The sequence below is a fragment of the Ranitomeya variabilis genome, chromosome 2 (genome assembly GCF_051348905.1).
Source record: "Ranitomeya variabilis isolate aRanVar5 chromosome 2, aRanVar5.hap1, whole genome shotgun sequence".
NCBI lineage: Eukaryota > Metazoa > Chordata > Amphibia > Anura > Dendrobatidae > Ranitomeya > Ranitomeya variabilis.
The window spans coordinates 213,985,560-214,012,632 of NC_135233.1; the positions used below are offsets into that span (position 1 = coordinate 213,985,560).

General features: G+C 45.0%; 1 protein-coding gene across 10 annotated transcripts in view; it reads right to left on the reverse strand.

Moving 5' to 3' along the window:
* The window catches only part of GOLGA1 (golgin A1), a 66,718-nt gene that overhangs the window by 31,991 nt on the left and 7,654 nt on the right, over positions 1–27,073 (reverse strand). For 8 of the 10 annotated variants that reach the window (XR_013221131.1, XM_077283574.1, XM_077283579.1 and 5 more), the window contains 11 exons: positions 25,972–26,004; positions 24,763–24,891; positions 23,551–23,720; positions 21,681–21,792; positions 21,064–21,159; positions 20,446–20,571; positions 19,474–19,569; positions 17,720–17,815; positions 15,525–15,620; positions 8,159–8,311; positions 6,988–7,083 (listed from right to left, as the gene is read on the reverse strand). Coding sequence is in view for 9 of the 10 variants with exons in the window: in XM_077283574.1 (XP_077139689.1) it covers positions 6,988–7,083; positions 8,159–8,311; positions 15,525–15,620; positions 17,720–17,815; positions 19,474–19,569; positions 20,446–20,571; positions 21,064–21,159; positions 21,681–21,792; positions 23,551–23,720; positions 24,763–24,891; positions 25,972–26,004 (1,203 nt within the window). In the remaining variant the exon portion in view is untranslated. The remainder of the gene's footprint in view (positions 1–6,987; positions 7,084–8,158; positions 8,312–15,524; positions 15,621–17,719; positions 17,816–19,473; positions 19,570–20,445; positions 20,572–21,063; positions 21,160–21,680; positions 21,793–23,550; positions 23,721–24,762; positions 24,892–25,971; positions 26,005–27,073) is intronic. The other 2 variants (XM_077283580.1, XM_077283577.1) reach the window with 1 other exon arrangement.

The following is a 27,073-nucleotide window of genomic DNA, read 5'->3' on the forward strand; positions in this document are numbered from 1 at the left end:
TCATATAGATTCAAGATTCAAAGAAGCTTTATTGGCAGGACCAAATACACATCAGTTTTGCCAAAGCAAGTGTATAAAGGCAATAGGGATAGGGACTATGGGGATGTTGGGTAGGAGCTGTAGGGGAGGTGGATGGGGCAGATCCAGGGTGGGGGCTATAGTCCATGGCACAGGGGAGGTGGATGGGGCAGATCCAGGGTAGGGGCTATAGTCCATGGCATAGGGGAGGTGGATGGGGGCAGATCCAGGGTGGGGGCTATAGTCCATGGCATAGGGGAGGTGGATGGGGGCAGATCCAGGGTAGGGGCTATAGTCCATGGCATAGGGGAGGTGGATGGGGGCAGATCCAGGGTGGGGGCTATAGTCCATGGCATCATAGTTCTCTTTCTCGCAGTCTATGACATTCGCTCACATACCGCGCTGCTATCTCCACTGCTCTCTCTTCTTCTCCCAGCAGGATATATGTCTTCTCTTCCTCCTTCATGGTGATGAAGTCTGGGAAGAGATGTGAGAGTCTCCTGAAGTGAGTGTCCCTCACTGCTGAGTATTTGGAGCAGTGTAGCAGGAAGTGGGTTTCGTCCTCTATGGCCTCCTGATCACAGTGTTGGCACAATCTTTCCTCCCTGGGCTTGTAGTTCTGCCTGTGTCGGCCACATTCGATGGCCAGACTGTGGGCACTGAGTCTATATCGGTTCAGGATCTTGCGATCTCTGGGGTCCGGGAGTTTCTCCAGATATGGGGCCAGTCTGTATTCTCTCTGTAGACTCCAGTACGTGTTCAGTTTCTGTGAGCTGATGATATTCTTCCAGTCACTGACATACCTCTCCTGGCCTTCGTCTGCTATCTTCCTGATTCCGGCTTTTGTCAGGTTGTTGTGATTGGTGTTCTGGTCCAGTTGGTTTTGGCTGGGCTGTTCCGAGGGTTCTGGTTTTTCTGTTTCACCTACATTTATCAGGGCTTTATGGTGATGGGAGCTTGTATTGCTCCTATGCAGGTGAGCCCGGAATGACAGCGCCCTCTTTAGAACTGTTAGGTGCAGAGGGAATCTACCCAGCTCGGCCCGACAAGCACTGTTGGAGGTGCTCCGATGGACCTGGAGAAGGTGCTTGCAGAATTCCAGGTGGAATATTTCTGTTGGACTGGAATCCCACCTTGACCAGTCTGGGTAGGTGTGAGGACCCCAGACTTCGCTGCCATACAGGAGGATTGGGGCAATGATGGAGTCGAAGATTTTTAGCCAGACCCTCACTGGTGGCTTCAGATGGTAGAGTTTCCTTTGGATGGCATAGAAGGTTTTGCAGGCCTTGTCTTTCAGGGTCTCTATGGCTTGTTTGAAGCTCCCTGACCGGTGAATCTCTAGGCCCAGGTAGGTATATTTGTCTGTTCCTGTGAGGTCGCAGTTGTTGAGGACAAATGATGGGTGCTGGTCTGATCTTCTCTTTCTCCTCTGGAACACCATGGTGTTGGTTTTCTTTAGGTTGACCGGTAGAGCCCAGGTGGAGCTGAATTTCTCTAGGATTTTCAGGTTGTCCTGGAGGTCTTTCTCGGTTGGCGACAGCAGCAGGTCATCTGCATACAGCAGGAATTTCACCTGAGCATCGTGGAGGGTGAGACCTGGTGCTGAGGAGGATTCCAGGGCTGCAGCTCGTTGATGTAAATGTTGAAGAGCGTTGGACTTAGGCTGCAGCCTTGTCTGACCCCGCGGCTCTGCTGGAAATAAGCCGTTCTTCTGCCATTCACACTCACGCTGCAGCGGTTCTCAGTGTAGGAGCTTTTGATGACATCGTAGGTCTTTCCCCCTATTCCGCTCTCCAGCAGTTTCAGGAATAAGCCCGGGTGCCACACTGAATCAAAGGCCTTTTTAAAGTCCACAAAGCAGGCGTATATCTTCCCATTCTTTGTATTGTAGACGTGTCTCTGAATGAGGCTGTGCAGAGTATAGATGTGGTCAGTGGTGCGGTGGTTCGGCATGAACCCTGCTTGGCTCTTGCTGAGGACGTTGTGCTTGGTGAGGAAGGTGAGAATCCTCTTGTTCAGGATACTGTTGAACAGTTTTCCCAGGTTGCTGCTGACACATATGCCTCTGTAGTTGGCTGGGTCATACCTGTCCCCACTCTTGTGGATGGGTGTGATGAGGCCTTGGTTCCAGGTACAAGGGAAGTAGCCGGCACTCAGCACAATATTGAGGAGTTTGACCATTGCAGCCTGTATTTCTGGTGGGCTGTACTTCAGCATTTCTGGTAGGATTCCGTCCAGGCCACCGGCTTTTCTACATCTTATGGAGGAGAGTCTCTCGGCTACTTCCTGTAGTGTTATAGGTGTATCCACCGGGTTTTGGAAGTTTTAGATTTTTTCCTCCATTGCTTTTAGTTTCGCCATTATGTTTTCCTGTTCTTGGCTTAGTTCTTCCTTTGGAATGTCTTTATAGAGGTCTCTGAAGTATTGGAGCCAGAGGTTGCCATTTTGGATATGGGTGTTGTTTTTCTTGTCTTTGGTGCCCATGTGGTCCCATAGTTCCCAGAACGAGTTGTCTTGGAGGGCGTCTTGGAGTTGGTTAAGCTTGGTAGAGATGTAACTCTGCTTCTTCCTCCTGAGGATGGTTTTGTACTGCCTTTGTATGGAGTCATAGGCTTCCCTCAGACCCAGGTGGTTGGGGTCTCTGTGTTTCTTGTTGGAGGCTGTTCTCAGGGTCTTCCGTACAGCTTTACATTCTCTGTCAAACCAGCCATTGACCTGTGTTTCTTTTGGTCTCTTGTAGTCGACTTTTTTAAGGTCGGACAGTCTGGCCATTGCGTAGAATATACTATTGAGGTCCTTTGCGGCTTGGCTCACTCCCTCTGGGTTTGGCTTGTACTCGAGGTTGTAGAAGTGGTGGAGCATCCGCTGTATTTCAGGTCTGCTGGAAGCTTCTTTGTACTTTAGTGCCGACATTTTGGACCATTTATAGGATGGAGGCCGGGTGAAGAGGCCGCTCTGCTGTGGCTTCTGTATAGCACCCTCCATACACATATATATCAGTTCAAACCATGCTGTATAGCCCCTCCATACACACAACACAGGAGACGTGTACACTGTATAACCCCTCCATACATACAACAAAGGAGACGTGTATGCTGTATAGCACCTCCATACACAACACAGGAGACGTGTACACTGTATAGCCTCTCCATACACATAACACAGGAGACGTGTACGCTGTATAGCTCCTCCATACACATAACACAGGAGACGTGTACGCTGTATAGCCCCTCCATACACATAACACAGGAGACGTGTACACTGTATAGCCCCTCCATACACATAACACAGGAGACGTGTACACTGTATAGCTCCTCCATACACACAACACAGGAGACGTGTACGCTGTATAGCCCCTCCATACACATAACACAGGAGACGTGCACGCTGTATAGCCCCCTCCATACACATAACACAGGAGACGTGTACACTGTATAGCTCCTCCATACACACAACACAGGAGACGTGTACACTGTATAGCCCCTCCATACACATAACACAGGAGACGTGTACACTGTATAGCTCCCTCCATACACATAACACAGGAGACGTGTACGCTGTATAGCTCCTCCATACACATAACACAGGAGACGTGTACACTGTATAGCTCCTCCATACACATAACACAGGAGACGTGTACGCTGTATAGCCCCTCCATACACAACACAGGAGACGTGTACGCTGTATAGCCCCTCCATACACATAACACAGGAGACGTGTACGCTGTATAGCCTCTCCATACACATAACACAGGAGACGTGTACACTGTATAGCCCCTCCATACACATAACACAGGAGACGTGTACACTGTATAGCTCCTCCATACACATAACACAGGAGACGTGTACACTGTATAGCTCCTCCATACACACAACACAGGAGACGTGTACGCTGTATAGCTCCTCCATACACATAACACAGGAGACGTGTACACTGTATAGCCCCTCCATACACATAACACAGGAGACGTGTACGCTGTATAGCTCCTCCATACACATAACACAGGAGACGTGTACGCTGTATAGCCCCTCCATACACATAACACAGGAGACGTGTACGCTGTATAGCCCCTCCATACACATAACACAGGAGACGTGTACGCTGTATAGCTCCTCCATACACATAACACAGGAGACGTGTACGCTGTATAGCTCCTCCATACACATAACACAGGAGACGTGTACGCTGTATAGCCCCTCCATACACATAACACAGGAGACGTGTACGCTGTATAGCCCCCTCCATACACATAACACAGGAGACGTGTACGCTGTATAGCCCCTCCATACACAACACAGGAGACGTGTACGCTGTATAGCCCCTCCATACACATAACACAGGAGACGTGTACGCTGTATAGCTCCTCCATACACATAACACAGGAGACGTGTACGCTGTATAGCCCCTCCATACACAACACAGGAGACGTGTACACTGTATAGCCCCTCCATACACATAACACAGGAGACGTGTACGCTGTATAGCTCCTCCATACACATAACACAGGAGACGTGTACGCTGTATAGCTCCTCCATACACATAACACAGGAGACGTGTACACTGTATAGCCCCCTCCATACACATAACACAGGAGACGTGTACACTGTATAGCCCCTCCATATACATAACATTCATTGTGTATTTCGTTTTCTGGGTAATATAGAAACAAGACTCAGAATAGTCACTTATTTCCATGTATTTAGTCACTGTCTTTCACAAAAATATGGAGGGCTCTTTTTGGTGCACTCGGACCCCCAATCAAAAACCCCCCTATATATGCTTCCCCCTAACAGGATGCAGTATTACTCTGTATATGGAGGTTTTGAACATTTACAAATCCTGCACGCAGTAAAATGGGGACTACAAGCGTCTGGTGGTGACACCACTTTACCCTACTGAAAGGAATTACATATTTTCATGTACTAATGATTATTAAAGGGGTATTCCCATCTCAATATGTAGTAGGTGTAATAATAATATTAGCAAATACCTCCCATAAGAGATGTAGTATACACTGTGTTCCAAATTATTATGCACATAGAGTTTAGGCGTGATAAGGTTAGAATTTTATTGTCTGTCATTTAAACTCATTGATGGTGATGTGTGTCAGGGCTCTTTATATCACTGAAAGCAATTGCAGAGACCTGTGCACATTAGTTTGGCAGGTGTGTCCAAATAAAGGCAAGACTACTTAAGAAGGCTGTTCCACATTATTAAGCAGCCTACATTTTTTGCCAAAATAGGAAAGAAAAAGGATGTGTCGGCTGCTGAGAAGCAACAAATTGTGGAGTATTTAGGTCAAGGCATGACTACAATCAACATTGCCAAGACACTTCATCGTGATCATCACACAATCAAGCAGTATGTAGCTGATTCCCAGCACACACGTGTGCGTGCTGATAAGGAAAAATTGAGGACCCTTTCCAACAGGTAATTGCGTAAGGTTAAAAGAGCAGCTGCAAAAATGCCTGGTCATAGCAGCAGACAAGTTTTTGAAGCTGCTGGTGCCTCCAACGTCCCCAGAACAACAAGATGCAGGGTCCTTCAGAGGTGCGTAAGCCATCCTATCGACCACCTCTATCCACTGCACACAAGCAGAAACGGCTCCAGTGGGCCAAACGATACATGAAGACTGACTTCCAAACTGTTTTGTTCACCGATGAGTGCCGTGCAACGCTCGATGGTCCAGATGGATGGAGTGGAGGATGGCTGGTTCATGGACACCCCATGAAAACACGGCTAAGGCGCCAACAAGGAGGAGGTGGAGTAATGTTTTGGGCTGGAATCATGGGGAGAGAGATTGTCGGCCCCTTTATGATCCCTGAAGGGGTAAAGATGAACTCCATAATCTATGTGGAGTTTCTAAAACAACACTTCCTGCCATGGTTCAAGAGGAAGAACTGTGCTTTCCGCAGCAAGATCATTTTCATGCATGATAATGCACCGTCTCATGCTGCAAAAAACACATCCGCATCTCCGGCTGCTATGGGCATAAAAGAGGACAAACTTATGGTGTGGCCACCATCTTCCTCTGACCTCAACCCCATTGAGAACCTCTGGAGCATCATCAAAAGGAGTGTCTATGATGGCGGGAGGCAGTTCACATCTAAGCAACAGCTCTGGGAGGGTATTCTGTCCACATGCAAAACAATTGAAGCAGAAACCATCCAAAAACTGACAAATTCAATGGACGAGAGAGTTCAGAAGCTTCTTTTGAACAAGGGGTCCTATGTGCAAATGTAACATCACCTAGAATAAGGTTTTCACTTGAAAACTGTTTGATTTCATTTTGTAATAAGCTGATAATGCCTATAACTTCACAATTGACCATTTTTTTGTTCAAAATAAAATAAAAAAGGTTGAAAACTCTGCTGTGCATAATAATTTGGAACATGCATTTTGAGTGTTTATTTTTTTTAAAAAGATACTGTTTTCATAGGCAGTTTGTTCCAAAACATTGCACTTACACTAGAATAGTAGATGACTGGAAAATAACAATGACTGCCATTCAGATAGGTAATTTAGAGAAAATATGAGGAAATATTATTTGCATAATAATTTGGAACACAGTGTAGTTCTTCTGATTGGCTATGCCGATTACCCCATGTGCAGGGCATTGCAGTAGCTTAGGTATCTATGGTTACGACTAACCATATAGTGACAGTGATCGTAACTATGGATACCTAAGGTACTGCAATGGCCTGCACATGGGGTAATCGGCATAACCAATCAGAAGAACTATACTATATTTCTAATTGAAGGGATTTGCTAATATTAGTATTATTACACCTGCTATATATTGGGATGGGATCTTAGAGATCAGAACACCCCTTTAAATAAATTTCAATGCTCACATGTTTCGGGGCTTTTGTGGTCTTCGGTTTGTTCATTGAGGGTCGGGGCCGTACTGGTCACAGTTTAGCATTATGACAGCAGGATGAGGATTTTGTACCCGCTGTTGGCACATACCTTCATCTTCTCCTGATCGGCCTCCAGCTTTTGCAGAGTACTTTCTACATCTCCATTTCTTCTCTGTAGAGACTCATTTTCTTGTTCTAACCGTTTCTGTACAATAACAGATCAAATAAATTAAATAAAGGTCCAGAATCCGATAAATCAAAAGAAAAGTAAGGCTACTTTCACACTAGCGTCGGGCTCGGCCCGTCGCAGTGCGTCGGGCCGAGGTTACCGACGCTAGCGTTGTATACACCGCACAACGGGGGCAGCGGATGCATTTTTCCAGTGCATCCGCTGCCCCATTGTGAGGTGCGGGGAGGTGGGGGCGGAGTTCCGGCCGCGCATGCGCGGTCGGAAAAAGCGGACCGTCGGCGGCAAAAAACGTTACATGTAGCTTTTTTTTTGTGCCGACGGTCCGCCACAACACGGCGCAACCGTCGCACGACGGTTGCGACGTGTGTCAATCCGTCGCTTAATGTTAGTCTATGGGGAAAAAACGCATCCTGCAAGCACTTTTGCAGGATGCGTTTTTTCGGCCAAACGACGCATTGCGACGGATTGCAAAAAACGCTAGTGTGAAAGTAGCCTAAAAAGGTCTGTGGATATCTCAGATACAATCGCAAAAAAACGAATCGCCAAACTGATACATTGTAATGTTACTTCAATGCCAAACATACATAAGTGAGCATATAGCGGCCATATAACGTCCCAGCGCACTGCAGAACTCCGGATCAGAATTACCTGTATCACCGGCATACCGGATACTGTTCTATCAAACCATGAAATCCATAGTCGGCCCGTGATATTAATAATCCCCTACAGAGAAAATCCGCTTACTACTGGAGCTGGAATTGTGTAATAAGTCATACACCTAACCTGACGACAGGGGGTCCCACACCAATCATCAGGAGGGAGGCTCTCAGCTCCTTTTTAATTTTGGAGCAGTTGCATACGTGCTGGTGTAAAAAAATGTCGCAGATGCAGCGCCATAAACAATGAATGGAGACGGGGTTGGGTCAGGTTTTAATAATACAAGGTGTGACTATTGCTAGTTCCTTCCAGGGATCCCCAGTTCCGCAGTAAGTCCCAATCTATAGCATTAGTTTCCCAGCAGAAATAGTCACTGATTCATTCTAAGCATTACGTCTTCTAATAATGGAGGATGACGGGCCGCCGGGCTTACAATATTGTGCTGTGCAGACGTCCTGTCCATTTCTCGCGCACCTTCCAGAGCGGAGACCTGGGCTTCCAATCGATCCACCTTCTCCGCACATTGGCGCCTGACGCTGTGCAGCTGATGGGTCAGTTTATCAGTCTCGGATTTGAGCTCGGATTCCTTAATAAGAGGAAACAAAAAATGTCACTTTATTCTAATAATCACATTTTTTTTGCTTCTTGTATCTGTAAAAAAAAAAAAAAAAAATCCAAAAAAGATAATTTTGATATTTTATTAATGTCTTATCTTGGTTATAACATTTCTTTTCTATTTTTTTTTTTTTTTTCATAAATACATTAAAAATGCACCAGGGTGAGAACAATAATTGGAGGCCTCCTGGTCTGAGCAGACAATTTACATAATAAGTACAACCACCTGAGACGCAACACTATAACAACCTCCAATAGGCAGCGACATCCTGCACTATCGGACTCGGACGGTTTTGCAACCGATCGGGGTTGATTAACATTGTTTTAAGGGGGGGGGGGGCACAAGATCCCCTTAGTGACCATTGGACCCCCCAGATGGAAATCGCAGGTCCCAATGGTTACCATGGTACAATTAAGCGGTGTACGTTCCCTTCCGAGCTCTGTCGTGCACGCAAATAGTATTCCCCCACATATGGGGTATCGACGTACTGAACAGAAATTGCACAACAAATTTTAGGGTCCATTTTCTCCCGTCACTCTTTATGAAAATAACAAATTTGGAGCTAGAGTAAAAAAAATTTGAAAAATAGTTGTTTTTTTTCCTTCCACATTGCTTTATTTACCGCTAAGCACCCGAAAGGTTAATAAACTTCTTGAATGTGGTTTTGTACACCTTGAAGGGTGCAGTTTTTAGAATGGTGTCACTTTTGGGTATTTTCTGTCATATAGGACCCCCAAAGTCACTTCAAATGTGATGTGGTCCCTAAAAAAAAAAAATTATTCTATAAATTTTGCTGGAAAAATGAGAAATCGCTGGTCAACTTTTAACCCTTATAACTTCCTAACAAAAAAAAAGTTTCAAAAATTGTGCCGATGTAAAGCAGACAGTAGAAAATGTTATTTATTAACTATTTTGTCTAACATAACTTTCTGATTTAAGGGCATAAGAATTCAAAGTTTCAAAATTGCCCAAATTTTGTCAAATTTCTTATTATTTTCACAAATAAACACAAGTCATATTGAACAAATTTTACCAGTTATGAAGTACAATGTCATGAAGACAATATGTCACGAAAATACAGTCTCAGAATCAGTGGGATCCGTTGAATTGTTCCAAAATTATTACCACATAAGGTGAAACTGGTCAGATTTGTTTCGCATACATGCTTCATCAAGCATGACCGTTTCCATGTGATGGTTTTATGGAGCATAATACCCAATTAGAGATTGTATAACAAGATGAAACACATATCTCTGATTAGGTACTACGCTCTATTAAAGCCATCGAGTAGGAACAGACAGCCAACCCCAGATGAAGCATATATGCGAAACGCCTTTCCAGCTAGGGTGGCTGCCTAGTCTTTGCGATGAAAGGCCATATACTTTATGCCATTTCTTTGAGTATTTTCACTATACAAGTTACTGTTTTCGTTGCAGCTAATTTGGCCTATACTAGATGGTGGCCCGATTCTAACGCATCGGGTATTCTAGAATATGTACGGTATGTAGTTTATTTATGAAGTTTTCAGAATAATGCAATTTATACATAGGATTCGGCCGGCCGGGCGGGACAAATAAGTGAAGCCAGGGCTGGCCTGCTCCAGGTTTTTGAGGGCCCCGGGCGAAAGAGTCTCAGTGGGCCCCCCTCTTTAACACATACCACGATTCATGATGCACAGATACAGCAGAGAAATATAGCATAGCCAAGTAGCATATAACACAGCCCACGTAGCATATAGCACAGCCACGTAGCATATAGCACAGGCCACGTAGTATATAGCACAGGCCACGTAGTATATAACACAGCCCAAGTAGCATATAGCACAGCCCACGTAGCATATAGCACAGCCCACGTAGCATATAACACAGCCCACATAGTATATAACACAGCCCACGCAGTATATAGCACAGCCCACATAGTATATAGCACAGCCCACGCAGTATATAGCACAGCCCACGCAGTATATAACACAGCCCACGCAGTATATAGCACAGCCCACATAGTATATAGCACAGCCCACATAGTATATAGCACAGCCCACGCAGTATATAGCACAGCCCACGCAGTATATAACACAGCCCACGCAGTATATAGCACAGCCCACGCAGTATATAACACAGCCCATGCAGTATATAGCACAGCCCACATAGTATATAGCACAGCCCACATAGTATATAGCACAGCCCACATAGTATATAGCACAGCCCACGCAGTATATAGCACAGCCCACGCAGTATATAACACAGCCCACGCAGTATATAGCACAGCCCACATAGTATATAGCACAGCCCACATAGTATATAGCACAGCCCACGCAGTATATAGCACAGCCCACGCAGTATATAACACAGCCCACGTAGTATATAGCAGAGCCCACATAGTATAAAACAGCCCACGTAGCATATAGCACAGGCCACGTAGTATATAGCACAGGCCACGTAATATATAACAGCCCAAGTAGCATATAGCACAGCCCACGTAGCATATAGCACAGCCACGTAGTATATCGCACAGTCCACGCAGTGTATAACACAGCCTACGCAGTATATAGCACAGCCCACGCGGTGTATAACACAGCCCACATAGTATATAGCACAGCCCACGTAGTATATAGCACAGCCCACATAGTATATAACACAGCCCACGTAGTATATAACACAGCCCACGTAGTATATAACACAGCCCACGCAGTATATAACACAGCCCACGCAGTATATAGCACAGCCCACGTAGTATATAGCACAGCCCACGTAGCATATAGCACAGCCCACGCAGTGTATAACACAGCCCACGTAGTATAAAGCACAGCCCACGCAGTGCATAACACAGCCCACGTAGTATATAGCACAGCCCACGCAGTATATAACACAGCCACGTATATTGCAGCTACATAGTATACAGCACAGCCCACGTAGTATATAACACAGCCATGTAGTATATTGCCCAGCCACATATACTGCACAGCTATGTAGTATATAGCACAGCCCATGTAGTATATAACACAGCCCACGCAGTGTATAACACAGCCCACGCAGCATATAACACAGCAACGTAGTATATTGCCCAGCCACGTAATATATTGCCCAGCCCACGTAGTATATAACACAGCCCACGCAGTATATAACACAGCCCAAGCAGTATATAACACAGCCCACGTAGTATATTACACAGCCCACGTAGTATATAGCACTGCCCACGTAGTATATAACACAGCCCACGTAGTATATAACACAGCCCACGTAGTATATAACACAGCCCACGTAGTATATAACACAGCCCACGTAGTATATAACACAGCCCACGTAGTATATAGCACAGCCCACGTAGTATATAGCACAGCCCACATAGTATATAGCACAGCCCACATAGTATATAGCACAGCCCACGCAGTGTATAACACAGCCCACGCAGTGTATAACACAGCCCACGCAGTGTATAACACAGCCCACGCAGTGTATAACACAGCCCACGCAGTGTATAACACAGCCCACGTAGTATATAGCACAGCCCACGTAGTATATAGCACAGCCCACGTAGTTTATAGCACAGCCCACGTAGTATATAGCACAGCCCACGTAGTATATAGCACAGCCCACGTAGTATATAGCACAGCCCACGTAGTATATAACAGCCCACGTAGTATACAGCACAGCCCACGTAGTATATAGCACAGCCCACGTAGTATATAACACAGCCCACGTAGTGTATAGCACAGCCCACGTAGTGTATAGCACAGCCCAAGCAGTATATAACACAGCCCACGTAGTATATAACAGCCAACGCAGTGTATAACACAGCCCACACAGTATATAACACAGCCCACGCAGTATATAACACAGCCCACATAGTATATTACACAGCCCACATAGTATATAGCACAGCCCACATAGTATATAACACAGCCCATGTAGTATATAACACAGCCCACGTAGTATATAGCATAGATCACGCAGTATATAACACAGCCACGTATATTGCACAGCTACGTAGTGTATAGCACAGCCCACGTAGTATATAACACAGCCATGTAGTATATTGCCCAGCCACGTATATTGCACAGCTACATAGTACATAGCACAGCCCACGTAGTATATAACACAGCCCACGTAGTATATAGCACAGCTCAGGCAGTATATAACACAGCCACGTAGTATATTGCCCAGCCACGTAATATATTGCACAGCCACATAGTATATAGCACAGCCCACGTAGTATATAGCACACAGATGTATTATATAACACAGCCCCCGTAGTATCTAACACAGCCCACGTAGTATATAGCAATGTGGCCACCATATCACTGTAAAAAAAAAGAATTAAAATAAAAAATAGTTATATACTCACCTTCCGGCAGCCCCCGGATCCAGCCCATGAGTTTAGCCATGCTCCTCGCGATGCTCCGGTCCCAAGAGTGCATTGCAGTCTCGTGAGATGATGACGTAGTGGTCTCGCGAGACCGCAATGCATGGACCGGAGCAATGCGAGGAGCGGGAAAGGCGCCGGAAGGTGATTATATAATGATTTTTTAAATTATTTTTAACATTAGATCTTTTTACTATTGATGCTGCATAACCTGTGTGACTGGAGGGGAGTATTGGGGGGACACTGATGGAGAGTAGGAAGGGGCGAATTCGCGGCCGGACTGTGCCCATCGCTAATCAGGGATGCGGGATTTCCGTGACAGACAGACAGACGGAAGTACATCTTTTTTAAATCAGATATTTTTTATTAAAGTTTTCAGAACATAACAGAATTTTTTCCAAAATACCCCACAGTCTTTTCCCATTCCCAACAACTCCCCCCCCCCCCCCCCAACCCTGGTCCAATGATAAAATATATCACAAGAAAAATACAGACATAGATAAGGCACATATCCCAAGGCACCAGTCATGGAGTACAACTAAATCACTTTCAGGGTGATATAAACATGGTATCACGAGAATAAACTTACAGACGGTAAGCCTGGAACATTCAACCATCCTGCCCAAATTTTCTCAAACACTGCCGGTCTACCCCGTTTAAGATAAATGGCCTTCTCTCTGCATAGTATGAGGTTTAGCTTATTTACATACTCCTTCCTCGTGGAAGATCCAGTGATATGCTATTAATTTTCTAGCAGTAAAAAGCATTCTGGCAACAGCTATTTGTGAATGATCATCTCCTCCCGCCTCCTCAACATATCCAAGCACACAGACAATAGGATCTCTGGGAATATCCTGCTCTGTGGCCATATATATTAAGTTGAGAACCATAATCCAGAATATTTGTATACAGGGACACGTCCAGAACATATGTAGGATATCTGCATTATCGAGCGTACACTTGGGACATTTTGAATTTGGCCTTAGACCTAAATCAAACAGCCACTTAGGAGTCCTATAAACCCTATAAAGGATATATAGTTGAGACAGACGGTTAGGCTCACTGAGAGACAACTTAGGGATCATTTGCATTATTGACTCCCATTGATCTACCGAAATCCCCCCCACTTGATGTTCCCATTTCGCCAATGCAGTCATCGGGTGACCTAATAGCGCCCTCGAGAGGAGCTCCCCGTACACGAATGAAATTAGTCCCCTTGTAGATGCCTGTAAACCGAGCCTATTAATAACAGTATCATGATGTATAATAATAGGGTGTATATGAGTCTGCATTATATAAGCGTGTCTTACTTGTAAATACTGATAAAACATAGAATGCTGAAGTGAGAACTCCCTTCGTAAGTCCTCAAATGATTTAAAGACACCCCCATCTATCAGCTGTGAGAGCCACCAGATACCCACTCGTCGCCATTGCGCAAACCCCTTCAGTGTCCTCAATTGCGGCAGATATGGATTATCCCATATAGGGGTATACCTTGTGAACCCAGTAATTCCCCTTAAACTTTTAATTTTACCCCACACTTTGACCATAAGCATTACCGTCGGAAATTTAGACACCCACGGTTTAAATTTATTTGCCTCTAACTTAGACAATAGGGGACCCCGACCCCCGAGAAACTGAAGAATCCCTCGACCTCCCCCTATTTCCACAGATGTGTCCTCCACTCTACTTGCCAGATGTTGACACTGGGAAGATAAAAAATATAGCCAAGGGTTAGGCAATGCCAACCCTCCTTCCTCCTTACTCCTTTGTAAGTGCTCTAACTTAATTCTCGCACCCTTTTTCAACCATATAAGTTCCCTAAACAGTGCATTAATTTTAAAGAACCTATTTTGGGGAAGCCAAATTGGGGAGTTATGAAGAACATATAAAAGCTGAGGCATAATCACCATTTTCAACAGGTTCACTCTCCCAACTATTGACAAATGTAACTTAGCCCAGGCCTTAATCTTCTGTTTAATCCTAGCCACAAGTGGGGAAAGATTTAAGTGTTCATAAGCTAATATGTTGTTTGATATATTAATACCCAGGTATTTAAAACATGACACTACTGGCACCTGTGGAGCTCTAACCACAGTTGGGTCTAATGGTAAAATAGCAGACTTTTCCCAATTTATGGCCAAACCCGATATAGCCCCAAACGCAGCAAAAGACGGAAGTACATCTTAGACAATTATATAGATAGATGCCTACAATGGATGCACTTATGTAAATTATTAACTCTTCTTACCAGAATGTCTCATTTTTGCTCCCACTCATGTGCATTGTTAATGTTTCACATCTGGACATTGCATTACTAATCATGATTTTCATGTCATTAATAAAAGGCATTCAAGGCTTAAGTGGCCGCTGTCCTTTATAACATATCACCAAAATAAACCCCATTATGATATGTTACTTATAACATAGAATATTTAAAGTGGATCTGTCACCAAATTTCATAATAAAAACTGTCACACATTATTAAACAGATGTCTTAGACCGGATGAAGCTGGTGTTCTTACTTAGAAATCCCATGAAAGAATGGCTGTTAAAATTCTTCTTAAAACCAATCCCAATAATTAAATCAAATTGATTTATAAAATGCTTATTATTATTTTAGGATTAAACAGCTATTTGTCGCTCATTTTCAAAATTAGTGCACCAGCCTCACCAGGTCTAAGAAATCCATTTAATGATGTATGCAGCTCTCCTGTGAATACTGTTGACAAATCCACTTTTCTTGCACCATTTTTCATCCATTTACATGCTTAGGTGTATGATGTAATGAAAAGTTGCAGTAAGGGGGTCCGATACTTACACATGCAGTGATCTGCTTCTCTTTGTGCTTCAGCTCCTCGTCTCCGGCTTGTAGCCGTTCTCTCACCGTCTGTAACGTCTGTTCTAAATCTCGGAGCTTAAAAAGGGGAAAAAAACAAAACAACGTATAACTGAGCAATCCTCAGACACTGATACCTATATACCACTGCCACACATTGGACAAGGGTCGGAGAGTTGAATGTTGACAGCCATTAACCCCTTTATGCCACAGCCCTTTTTCGTTTTTGCGTTTTCATTTTTTGCTCCCCTCCTTCCCAGAGCCATAACTTTTTTATTTTTCCGTCAATATGACCATGTGAGGGCTTATTTTTTGCGGGACGAGTTGTACTTTTGAACAACACCATTGGTTTTACCATGTCTAGTACTAAAAATGGGAAAAAAATTCCAGGTGTGGTGAAATTGCAAAAAAAGTGCAATCCCACACTTGTTTGTTTTTGATTGGCTATTTTGCTAGGTTCACTAAATGCTAAAACTGACCTGCCATTGTGATTCTCCAGGTCATTATGAGTTCATAGATAAAAAATAACCTAGACATGTTTGGTGTCTAAGTGGTGAAAAAAAATTCAAAACTTTGCTAAAAAAAAAAAAATATAAAAAATTGTGCCATTTTCCAATACCCGTAGCGTCTCCATTTTTTGTGATCTGGGGTCAGGTGAGAGCTTATTTTTTGCGTGCCGAGCTGATGTTTTTAATGATATGACTTTTGTGCAGATACGTTCTTTTGATCGCCTGTTATTGCATTTTAATTAAATGTTGCGGCGACCAAAAAAAAACGTAATTCTGGCATTTCTAATCTTTTTCTCGCTACGCTGTTTAGCGATCAGGTTAATGCTTTTTTTAATTGATAGATCGGGCGATTCTGAACGCGGCGATACCAAATATGTGTAGGTTTGATTTTATTTTTATTGTTTTATTTTGGATGGGGCGAAAGAGGGGTGATTTAAACTTTTATATTTTTTTTAAAACATTTTTTTTTTACTTTTGCCATGCTTCAATAGTCTCCATGGGAGGCTAGAAGCTGGCACAACTGGATCTGCTCAGCTACATAGCAGCGATCATCAGGTCGCTCCTATGTAGCTGAATTGCAGGCTTGCTATGAGCGCCGACCACAGAGTGGTGCTCACAGCAGGCCGGCATCAGTAACCATAGAGGTATCAAGGACCTCTATGGTCACCATCCTGACACATCGCCGACCCCCGATCATGTGACGGGGGTCGGCGATGCGCTCATTTCCGGCCACGCTGCCGGAAGCAGTAGTTAAATGCCGCTGTCAGCATTTGACAGCGGCATTTAACTTGTTAACAGCGGCAAGGGGATCGCAATTCCACCTGCCGCTATTGCACGCACATGTCAGCTGTACATAACAGCTGACATGTCGCAGCTTTGATGTGGGCTCAGTGCCGGAGCCCACATCAAAGGGGGAGACACGACATGCGCCGTACTAGTATGGGGCATGTCGTGAAGGGGTTAAATTAGTTTTACCAAAATTGAAAAGGTATCTTATTGATCACTGGGGAGGGATTGAACTGCTGAGACCCCCCCCAAGATTGTGACTCTGCAGTGCCCCGTCAGGAAGGAGTGGAGGTCAAGCATGCCCACCTCTGCTTCATCCACGGGTAAATACACCTGATTTATTAGTGGTAAATTGCATCAAATAATTATTTAATGCAAAACGCTTAAGGTGAATCTGTCAGCAGCATGATGTAGGGGCAGAGACTCTGATTCCAGCGATGTATCACTTAGTTTACTGGGTGCAGCAGTTGTGATACAATCGCTGTTTTCTCTGCTGCAGATCTAGCAGTGCTCAGAATGCTGAGCCCTGTATAACCCCGCCCACAGCACTGATTGGCTGCTTTCTGCCAATGTACTGAGCCCACCGTGTGGTCGGGGATGGACTAGAAGGCACGAGAGACCTAGTCCCTCTAGTGATGATCTCCTGCTGATAAAAGAGGATATTTGGGGATTCACCATAAAATCCTTTCTCGGAGGTTTAATTGGGGGACACATGAAACCGTGATGCTGCTGCTGCCACCAGGAGGCGGACACTAAGAATTACAACCTCAATAAAAAAAGTGTCTTCCTCCGCACCCTTCACTCGCCTTCTGACAACCAAGCAGATCCCCTTATTTTTGTGGGCACCATTGAATAGTACAGCAGCGGCACAGACCCTCTAACCTTAGAGGAACTTTCATCTCTGAACTGGTCGATCTCCGCATCCTTCCGCTGCAGTAAATCCTGCAGATCTTGTAACCGGCTGTTCAGTTTTGCTGTCTTAAAAAGAAGAAGAAGCCGTCGATCAATAGTTATCCAAAGGCGCAAACAAAGAACAAAACCATGTGTCCTGATAGCAAACAATGGAAGAAGCCGCAGGGGAACCGTCAGTCTTGTGATAGTCACTAAGAGGGGGCAGCGTGGAGGGGACACAAAACACGTCTGCCGCTCGTCCGCCCACCACTACTGACGGATGTGGGAACACGACACCCCACGCTCATGGACACAATCACTTTTTCAGATTTACACTGCAGATTCCACCCCTTTAATAGTATTTCAGCTCCCAGTGCCCCATTATAAAGACTAAAGCTCCAAGTGCCCCTTCATAAACTAATAAAGGCCCAAGCCCCCCTTATATTTATACAGAGTGCCTCTTTATACAAATAATAATTCCCCCAGCGTCCCCTTATAGAGTGGTTCTGCTCCTAGTACCCCCTTAAAAAGTAATACAAGTTAACCCCTTCATGACCTGGTGATTTTCCATTTTTGTGCTTCCGTTTTTTGGTCCTCTTCTTCCAAGAGACATATCTTTTTTTATTTTTCCATCAATATTTACCATATGAGGACTTGTTTTTTTGAGGGACAAGTTGCAGTTTTCAATGACACCAATGATTGTATCCCATAGTGTGCTGGAATGCGGGAAAGTGCGGTGAAATTGCAAAAAAAAAAAAAAAAACTTTTGGGGTTTTTATTATTATTTACCATATTAACTATATTGTAAAACTGACCTGGGAATATGATTCTCCAGGTCTGTACGAGTACGCAGATACCAAACATGAATAGGTTTTTCTTTATTAAGTGGTGAAAAAAAATTCAATTTTTGGAGATCCGCAGCGTTTTCATTTTTTGGCATCTGGCACTGGGTGAGGGTTTATTCTTTGCGGCTTGGGTTCATGTTTTTACTGAAACCATTTTGTCAAAGATACAATGTGTTGATCGCCTGTTATTGCAATGTTGCGGCGACCCAAAAACTTTATTCTGTCATTTTGATTTTTTTTGTCTTATTACGCCGTTTACCGATCTGATTAATTTACTTTTTATTTTGATAAATTGGGCGATTCTAAATGTGTATTTATTTATTTTATTGTTTTTTTTTTTAATGAGGCAAAAGGACGGCGATTTAAACTTTTATGATTTTTTTAAACCTTTTTTGTCAAATTTTTACTGACTTCAATAGTCCCTTAGGGGAATTGAAGCAACAATCATCCAATCACCTGTGCTACACATTGCACTGCTTCAGTACTGCTATGTGTAGCAGAAATCTGTTATGAATGCCGGTCACGAGCCGACGTTCACAGGAGGATCGAAGTGACAGGCAAGGGGTTCTTCTGCAGACTCCCGGCTGTCATTACAACATCAGCGCCCCGTGATCATGTGACGGGGCCACCGATGGGCAGGATTTTGCACTGTCTGATCTGGCTATTTAATACTCTGCAAAATGTGATATCTCTACATTAGGAACTGGAGAGTAGGAATATCTTCCAACTCCAAGAGAAAGCAGAATTGCGAATGCAGCTCTGGATTACATTACAAGTCGTAACTCTGGACCGGTATAAGAGAAATAATGAAATAGGTTTACAAAAATGATCTAGCTTTTCCAAAATGTCCCCAGTAAAGGCAGAAGAAAGTGGTCGAACTTCCGATTTTCAGGTATTTACCTGGGACTCCATCTGGGTGACTGTATCTACGTGTACAGTCCGGGTCTCCAAAAGTTGCTGTCTTGTCTCGTCCAGTCTCATCTCCAGGGTGGCTTTCTGCAAATATTAATGTCGGTGTTAGAACAGGCGTGTAATAGGGTAACTGCTGTAGTGCGCGGCGTCACTACGTGGCGGTTTATGGAAATAGATTGGTGGATGTGGCCGACCTGCCCTGTCCGTGCATCCAGCGCAGCATTACTCTTATTTCTTGTACTCAAACATCTAGCCATGGTGCACTGTCAGGAGAGCACTGTTCTTCCATGCGGCCCTTTTCCCCTACAGATCTGCAGATGGGGACACTTCAGGAGACCCGTCCTCTTCCTCATCCAGTGCTAAGGCTGAAAAACGGGATACTGTTGGGGACCCACTTTAGGACCCTTGCATTGTGGCTACGGATCTCTGGCACATGGGAGTTGCAGTATGTGATTTTTGGGCATATTTTCTTCACTTAGCTGCATCCTTTTGCCTTCTCCCAGAGGATGCACGGGTGCTATTTTATTTTTGGTGCTCACCTGCTGCACCCCATCTTCTAGTTGCGGGTCATCGCCCTACCACAGCCCAATTTCTGAGCACCAGGAAACCTTCCGACACCCTTTGCTTCTGCGCTGTAGAAATGTTGACTGCTGGGAGGGAAACTCAGCAGTATCAAGATCTAGGGATCTCCTCTATATATCTCCGTCTCCAGGCAGGGAGCGCTGTCACTACGCTACAACTTGACCCACCGCTATGACCACAGCTGGAACGCAGATCCAAGTGAGGGACCGGCATCACAGGCAAGTATCGGATGGGAAGGCGGTCTGTAGCTCGACCCCCATATGGCCGCTGACTCCTTTTCCACGCACAGCTCGCCGAGTTCTTTCCAAGTTTTTTCTTTAAAGTCCAATATGGAGCTTCTACATACTGGTCACCAGGAGGTCTCCAGAATGTGCTCACCTCCTTAAGAAGTTCCTGCAGACCTTCCTCGCCGGAGTAAGTTCCTTCAAGCATCTTCTCCAGCGAACTGACTCTCTCTTGAAGACGAACTATTACGGCGTCCTTTTCTTCAGCTTCTACCGCCATCTACTCCCAAAAAAATGTGTGTCAGTATCAGGATGAAGTTTTATTAGCAAGAATCCATGTTTCTTAAAAGAAAGCAGCAGGTCCCCCACCTGGCTACATGTCAATACACCTTTTTTTTTTTCACAATACATTTTGGATGGCTTACGTAAGAGCAATAAATATTTTAGTGCCAACAATTTTGTCCAAATTTGACAATTTATGCTGTGTTTTCTCAAATCCACTTTTCAAAAATGTGCAGAGGTGTAAAACACGTACACACATTTTTCCTGCAACCGCAGATAGAATTCCAGCGCATTTCACTACGTATAGTCGCCCTCTGTATTGTATTACATCATATGATGGATTGAAAAACTTCACAATTCTCACTTTTCATTTACGTGACCCCCAAACCCTTCAGCTTAGTGTCAACACAAATGGACAGTGGGAACAGGACTTAGAAAGCAGCCGGTCGATGGCTCCACCAATATCTGTAGGAGCGCAGAGGAGCCGTACCTTACACTTCAGCTGTTCGTGCTGCAGCTTCAGAGCTTCGTACCCATCCCGAATCTCAGCCAGTCTCTTCTCAGCGCTAGAGGCTCCGGACTGGGCCTAAGTACAGGGGAAGACGGTAAGAGCCAGATAATAATCATGTGGTTCTATACTGGAGTATTTAAAAGGAAGGTGCAAGACGAGTAATCTTAAGTATTTTCTAAGCAAATCTATTAGGACACAGACAGACGACCTTATTTCCCGTGCGAGCTTTGCATCACAGTGCACGGACTGGCCCAGCACCTCTCCTGACCTTAGCATGACAGCGTGATGTATTTCTATGCAGCTGTCACACTCAGGTCAGTCCGAGAATTGCGGTGCGATCCTTGCATGAAAAATACGGCTGTCTCTCTGCGCCCCTAGGTAATCTTCTCTACGGCGAGTATATAAGGAGTGACAAACTAATCCTACAAGCCCAGCTTTCTACTTTATTCATTCATTTATTAAGTGCAAACTTCTTTGGTTTTTTACTTTTAAACCAATTTTAATAAAAGTGAATTTCTAGCGACACCCCAAAATATTTTTAGTAATAGTAGGTAAAAGAAAAAAAAGAAAAGTTCTATTAAATGTTGACAGCAGACCTTCTGCAAGTCCAGGGACAGCTGCTGGATAAAGTCCTGTAGTTCTTGTTGTCTCTGTTCCAGGTCCGTAATCTTCTTCTCTGCCCCTTCCTGAGCCGCTGCCAGTTCTACCCTGTGAAACCAGAAAAAGCCATGCTGTAGTGCGACATGTGGGAAGGAGACATGCTGTAGTGCGACATGTGGGAAGGAGCCGCGCTGTAGTGCGACACATGGGAAGAAGCCGAGCTGTAGTGCGACACGTGGGAAGGAGCCATGCTGTAGTGCGACATGTGGGAAGGAGCCGCGCTGTAGTGCGACATGTGGGAAGGAGCCGCGCTGTAGTGCGACATATGGGAAGAAGCCGAGCTGTAGTGCGACACGTGGGAAGGAGCCGTGCTGTAGTGCGACATGTGGGAAGGAGCCGCGCTGTAGTGCGACATGTGGGAAGGAGCCATGCTGTACTGCGACACGTGGGAAGGAGACATGCTGTAGTGCGACACGTGGGAAGGAGCCATGCTGTAGTGCGACATGTGGGAAGGAGCCATGCTATACTGCAACATGTGGGAAGGAGCCTCGCTGTACTGCGACATGTGGGAAGGAGCCATGCTGTAGTGAGACATATGGGAAGGAGCCGTGCTGTAGTGCGACATGTGGGAAGGAGCCATGCTGTACTGCGACATGTGGGAAGGAGCCGAGCTGTACTACAACATGTGGGAAGGAGCCATGCTGTACTGCGACACGTGGGAAGGAGACATGCTGTAGTGCGACACGTGGGAAGGAGACATGCTGTAGTGCGACACGTGGGAAGGAGCCATGCTGTAGTGCGACATGTGGGAAGGAGCCTCGCTGTACTGCGACATGTGGGAAGGAGCCTCGCTGTACTGCGACATGTGGGAAGGAGCCATGCTGTACTGCGACATGTGGGAAGGAGCCGAGCTGTACTGCGACATGTGGGAAGGAGCCGAGCTGTACTGCGACATGTGGGAAGGAGCCTCGCTGTACTGCGACATGTGGGAAGGAGCCTCGCTGTACTGCGACATGTGGGAAGGAGCCTCGCTGTACTGCGACATGTGGGAAGGAGCCATGCTGTAGTGCGACATGCGGGAAGGAGCCGTGCTGTAGTGCGACATGTGGGAAGGAGCCGAGCTGTACTGCGACACATGGGAAGGAGCCTCGCTGTACTGCGACATGTGGGAAGGAGCCATGCTGTACTGCGACACGTGGGAAGGAGCCGAGCTGTACTGCGACATGTGGGAAGGAGCGATGCTGTAGTGCGACATGCGGGAAGGAGCCGTGCTGTAGTGCGACACGTGGGAAGGAGCCGAGCTGTACTGCGACACGTGGGAAGGAGCCGTGCTGTACTGCGACATGTGGGAAGGAGCCATGCTGTACTGCGACACGTGGGAAGGAGCCGTGCTGTACTGCGACATGTGGGAAGGAGCCTCGCTGTATTGCGACATGTGGGAAGGAGCCTCGCTGTACTGCGACATGTGAGAAGGAGCCTCGCTGTACTGCGACATGTGGGAAGGAGCCATACTGTAGTGCGACATGCGGGAAGGAGCCGTGCTGTAGTGCGACATGTGGGAAGGAGCCGAGCTGTACTGCGACACATGGGAAGGAGCCTCGCTGTACTGCGACATGTGGGAAGGAGCCATGCTGTACTGCGACACGTGGGAAGGAGCCGAGCTGTACTGCGACATGTGGGAAGGAGCCTCGCTGTACTGCGACATGTGGGAAGGAGCCTCGCTGTACTGCGACACGTGGGAAGGAGCCTCGCTGTAGTGCGACATGTGGGAAGGAGCTGTGCGCTTTTATTACTATGAGCAACTATGCGGTATTTTCCCTGTGCAATCTTCCGGGCACATAGGTCAGTGTTTCCTCTGGTGCTTACCTCTGCTCTGCCAGTCTGACGTTCTCCTCCTGGAGTTGATGAACGTCTTCCTTGAGTTTTTCCGAGTCGCGCCGACTGTTCTGCAGCTCTGCCCGAGATGTCTCCGCGTCTCTCTGCTTTAGCTTTAAGTCGGTTTCAGCTTTGCTCAGCAATTCTTCTTTCTTTAACAGCTGACACGAGCAAAAAGCAAAATCTTCCGTTAGACTAAGCATGAATGCAATGACGTGGAGCCATAAGAAAAGTGTTCCCTCTCTGTACGGAAACAAAGACAGCTGTGGAAATGTAAGGGACACATATTCCAGAAATGTCTGAAACCCCCAAAATATATGGGTGTAAAAGACTTGGGGCAGAAACAAGTACAGGGGTAGAAAAACATCTGGGCATCTTTCTTTGTAAAGGTTCGTCCGCTTTCCTCTTTCTCTAAGGGTCTCCCAAGTATCCTCAGATAATCTCTAAAGGAAGGTGACAGCGGTGACACTAGAAAAGTAACCCCGTAACGATCCATCCCACGCAGATCAGTCAGTCATTGCGCAGGTCAGGGTGTGTGGAGCCGGCTTACATATAGCTGTCAATTACTAAACAGCAGCATTTAAAGGAGTTGTCCGGACTTTTGCTAAAAATCTGCAATCAGTAACTCAGAAAAATCATAAATGTGTGGTCTCTATAAAGCACATTTATCATAGAAAAAAGACCTAAAAATTGATTTTTGTTAGATATACATTAAAAGGATGCATAACCTCCAATAACGGACATACATACAAAAAGGGGTAAGAGTGATACAGAGATAAATCATGGGGATAGCTAACCTCACCCTATCCTAATACCTGTTCTGCAGCCTGCCTACCAGCGGAGTTTGGCACCCTAAGGGGTGGTGCCCCCGGCTCCTTGTCGGCTGACCCTTATATCTCTGCAATGCCCTAACGTGGACAATCAGTAAACTACATGTTGAGTAGCCATAAGTGTAACAGGACAATTAACCACAATGATAGACTGGTATGTCAATTATCAAAAAAAAAAAAAAGAATGGAAAACCATATGACAGTAGGCTGTTGAAAAAATACAGGGTGGGAGGTAAAAAAAAACAATTGTACCAACCACGTTTTAGCTCTGTTGGTGCGGCTCCACTTCTGCACACGAGGACTCCCACATTTTGTAAGAAACGTGCCGTCCTAGAAACCTTACAAGAACAAGGATCGGCTCCATCGTTCTTACCATGTGTTTGATTTTTCCTATTTCTTGCTGCTGAAACACTTCCAACTCATCAAGATCTTCTCGTTTCTGGAACAAGGAGATACTCTGCCTCTTCAGAAGTTCCACCTGCTCGGAAAGTTTTCTCTTTTCCTTGAAAGTACAAAAACATAAGATTTCAGGAGCTGCGCGGCCGTAAAAGTAATCAACCCCATAACATCGCCCCATCTGTATCCTTTCTCAGGTTACATTATATCACATTACCACTTTTGCACAATACTAGAGTATAATCATAAAAGCTTCTCGAGGTTGGAGGATGTCGGAGATTTAATGTTTCTTTTTGGGTCCAGACCGATGCTGGATGTACAGGACCAGAGTTATTTTATTAAGGTTTTTCTTTAAGATTATTTTCAGAAAATAAAGGACTGTGGTTTGGTTCTCGTACACACTGTTTTTGGCAGTTTTCGGCATTAGAACGCTTCCCCTATAGTACAAAGTAGTGTAAAGGGTCTGTAAGAATGTGCCGAAATTACCACAGAACAGGGCAGGGAAACATTTCCTATTCTGTCATTATCCGGTGCTCCTTTATGCCGAAATTCATGTTCGATGATATGTACAAATTAGGTCTGCAAGTGCGCTGGTGAGAAAAATCGGTGAACTTGCAGTCCTCCGCTCCTCTTTGGTTGCGCCGTCCCTTCTTCTTGATTGTAAGTGGAGACAGAGGATTGGCGGAATGAAGACAGTGCGGTCATTCAAGAAGTAAGGGACGTCACCGGCAGGAAGAACTGAAGAGGAGCCGAGGACTGCAAGTGCACCGAAACTCCCCACAAGTGCACTTGTGAGCCTAATTTGCATTAATTTTTGGCACAACAGATAACAAAAGAATAAGGATAGTTAGACACGCGTTTCGCTAAACTACCATCAGTATATTCTTAGCGACAGGCTCACTTTAAAGGGGTTGTCCCACAGAGAGAGTGTTATTCATAATCCAATAGGGGATGTTACATGAAGGAGGATAGGAGTGTTTTTTTCTCTATTCATATGGTTAAAATAGTAATATGTGTTTATTTATTTTTAGATTTAATTTTTTTTTTCTATTTCCTTTAAGCCTATACGTTAGCGAACACCAAGTGTGGCTCTAACAGGCAACAAAGGTTCAGTAGAAAAAAAAATAAAAAAATTGTTAAATTAATTTAAATTATATTTAATTGCTTAATTCCACTATTAAATTACCTCTTCAAGACTTGCAAGCTTCACTAGCCACTCCTTAAATAAGAAAACAAAACATTCATAGTTAGCTTGATTTCCATAATTGGATTAACGGAGGTTAATCTCAATACCACACAGCGCCCATGGCCCACCATAGTGCCAATTCTGGAAGAAAGCACTGGATAAAGTCCCTCTAAGTTACTGAAGACGCACCAACATCACTACTGATGTGTATGTTCTTCACAACAGGGCGGTGCTCAAAGGGTAATTATTCAGAGCAGCTGAAAGACACGCCCATGAGGATCATGTGGTGCCTGATTGATATATATATATATATATATATATATATATATATGTTCTATATATTCGTCAATACAATTTTTTTTATCAAGAGGAAATTCTGTTTATTTTGGTTCTTCTGCACAAAATTTTTTTTAATATGATTTTCTAGTTTATTTTTTTTTCATAAATAATCCCAATAAAAATGCATTTTATGGTATGCAGGACCAAGGTTTCTAAGTTAACAGGCTACAAGCTAAAGGTACCTTCACACTAAACGATATCGCTAGCGATCCGTGACGTTGCAGCGTCCTGGATAGCGATATCGTTGTGTTTGACACGCAGCAGCGATCAGGATCCTGCTGTGATATCGCTGGTCGTTGAACAAAGTTCAGAACTTTATTTGGTCGTCAGACCGGCGTGTATCGTCGTGTTTGACACCAAAAGCAACGATACAAGCGATGTTTTACACTGGTAACCAGGGTAAACATCGGGTTACTAAGCGCAGGGCCGTGCTTAGTAACCCGATGTTTACCCTGGTTACCAGTGTAAAATGTAAAAAAACAAACAGTACATACTCACCTTCGCGTCCCCCGGCGTCCGCTTCCCACACTGACTGAGCGCCGTAAAGTGAAAGTACAGCACAGAGGTGACGTCACCGCTCTGCTGTTAGGGCCGGCGCTCAGTCAGTGCAGGAAGCGGACGCCGGGGGACGCGAAGGTGAGTATGTACTGTTTGCTTTTTTTTACATTTTACGCTGGTAACCAGGGTAAACATCGGGTTACTAAGCGCGGCCCTGCGCTTAGTAACCCGATGTTTACCCTGGTTACCCGGGGACCTCGGCATT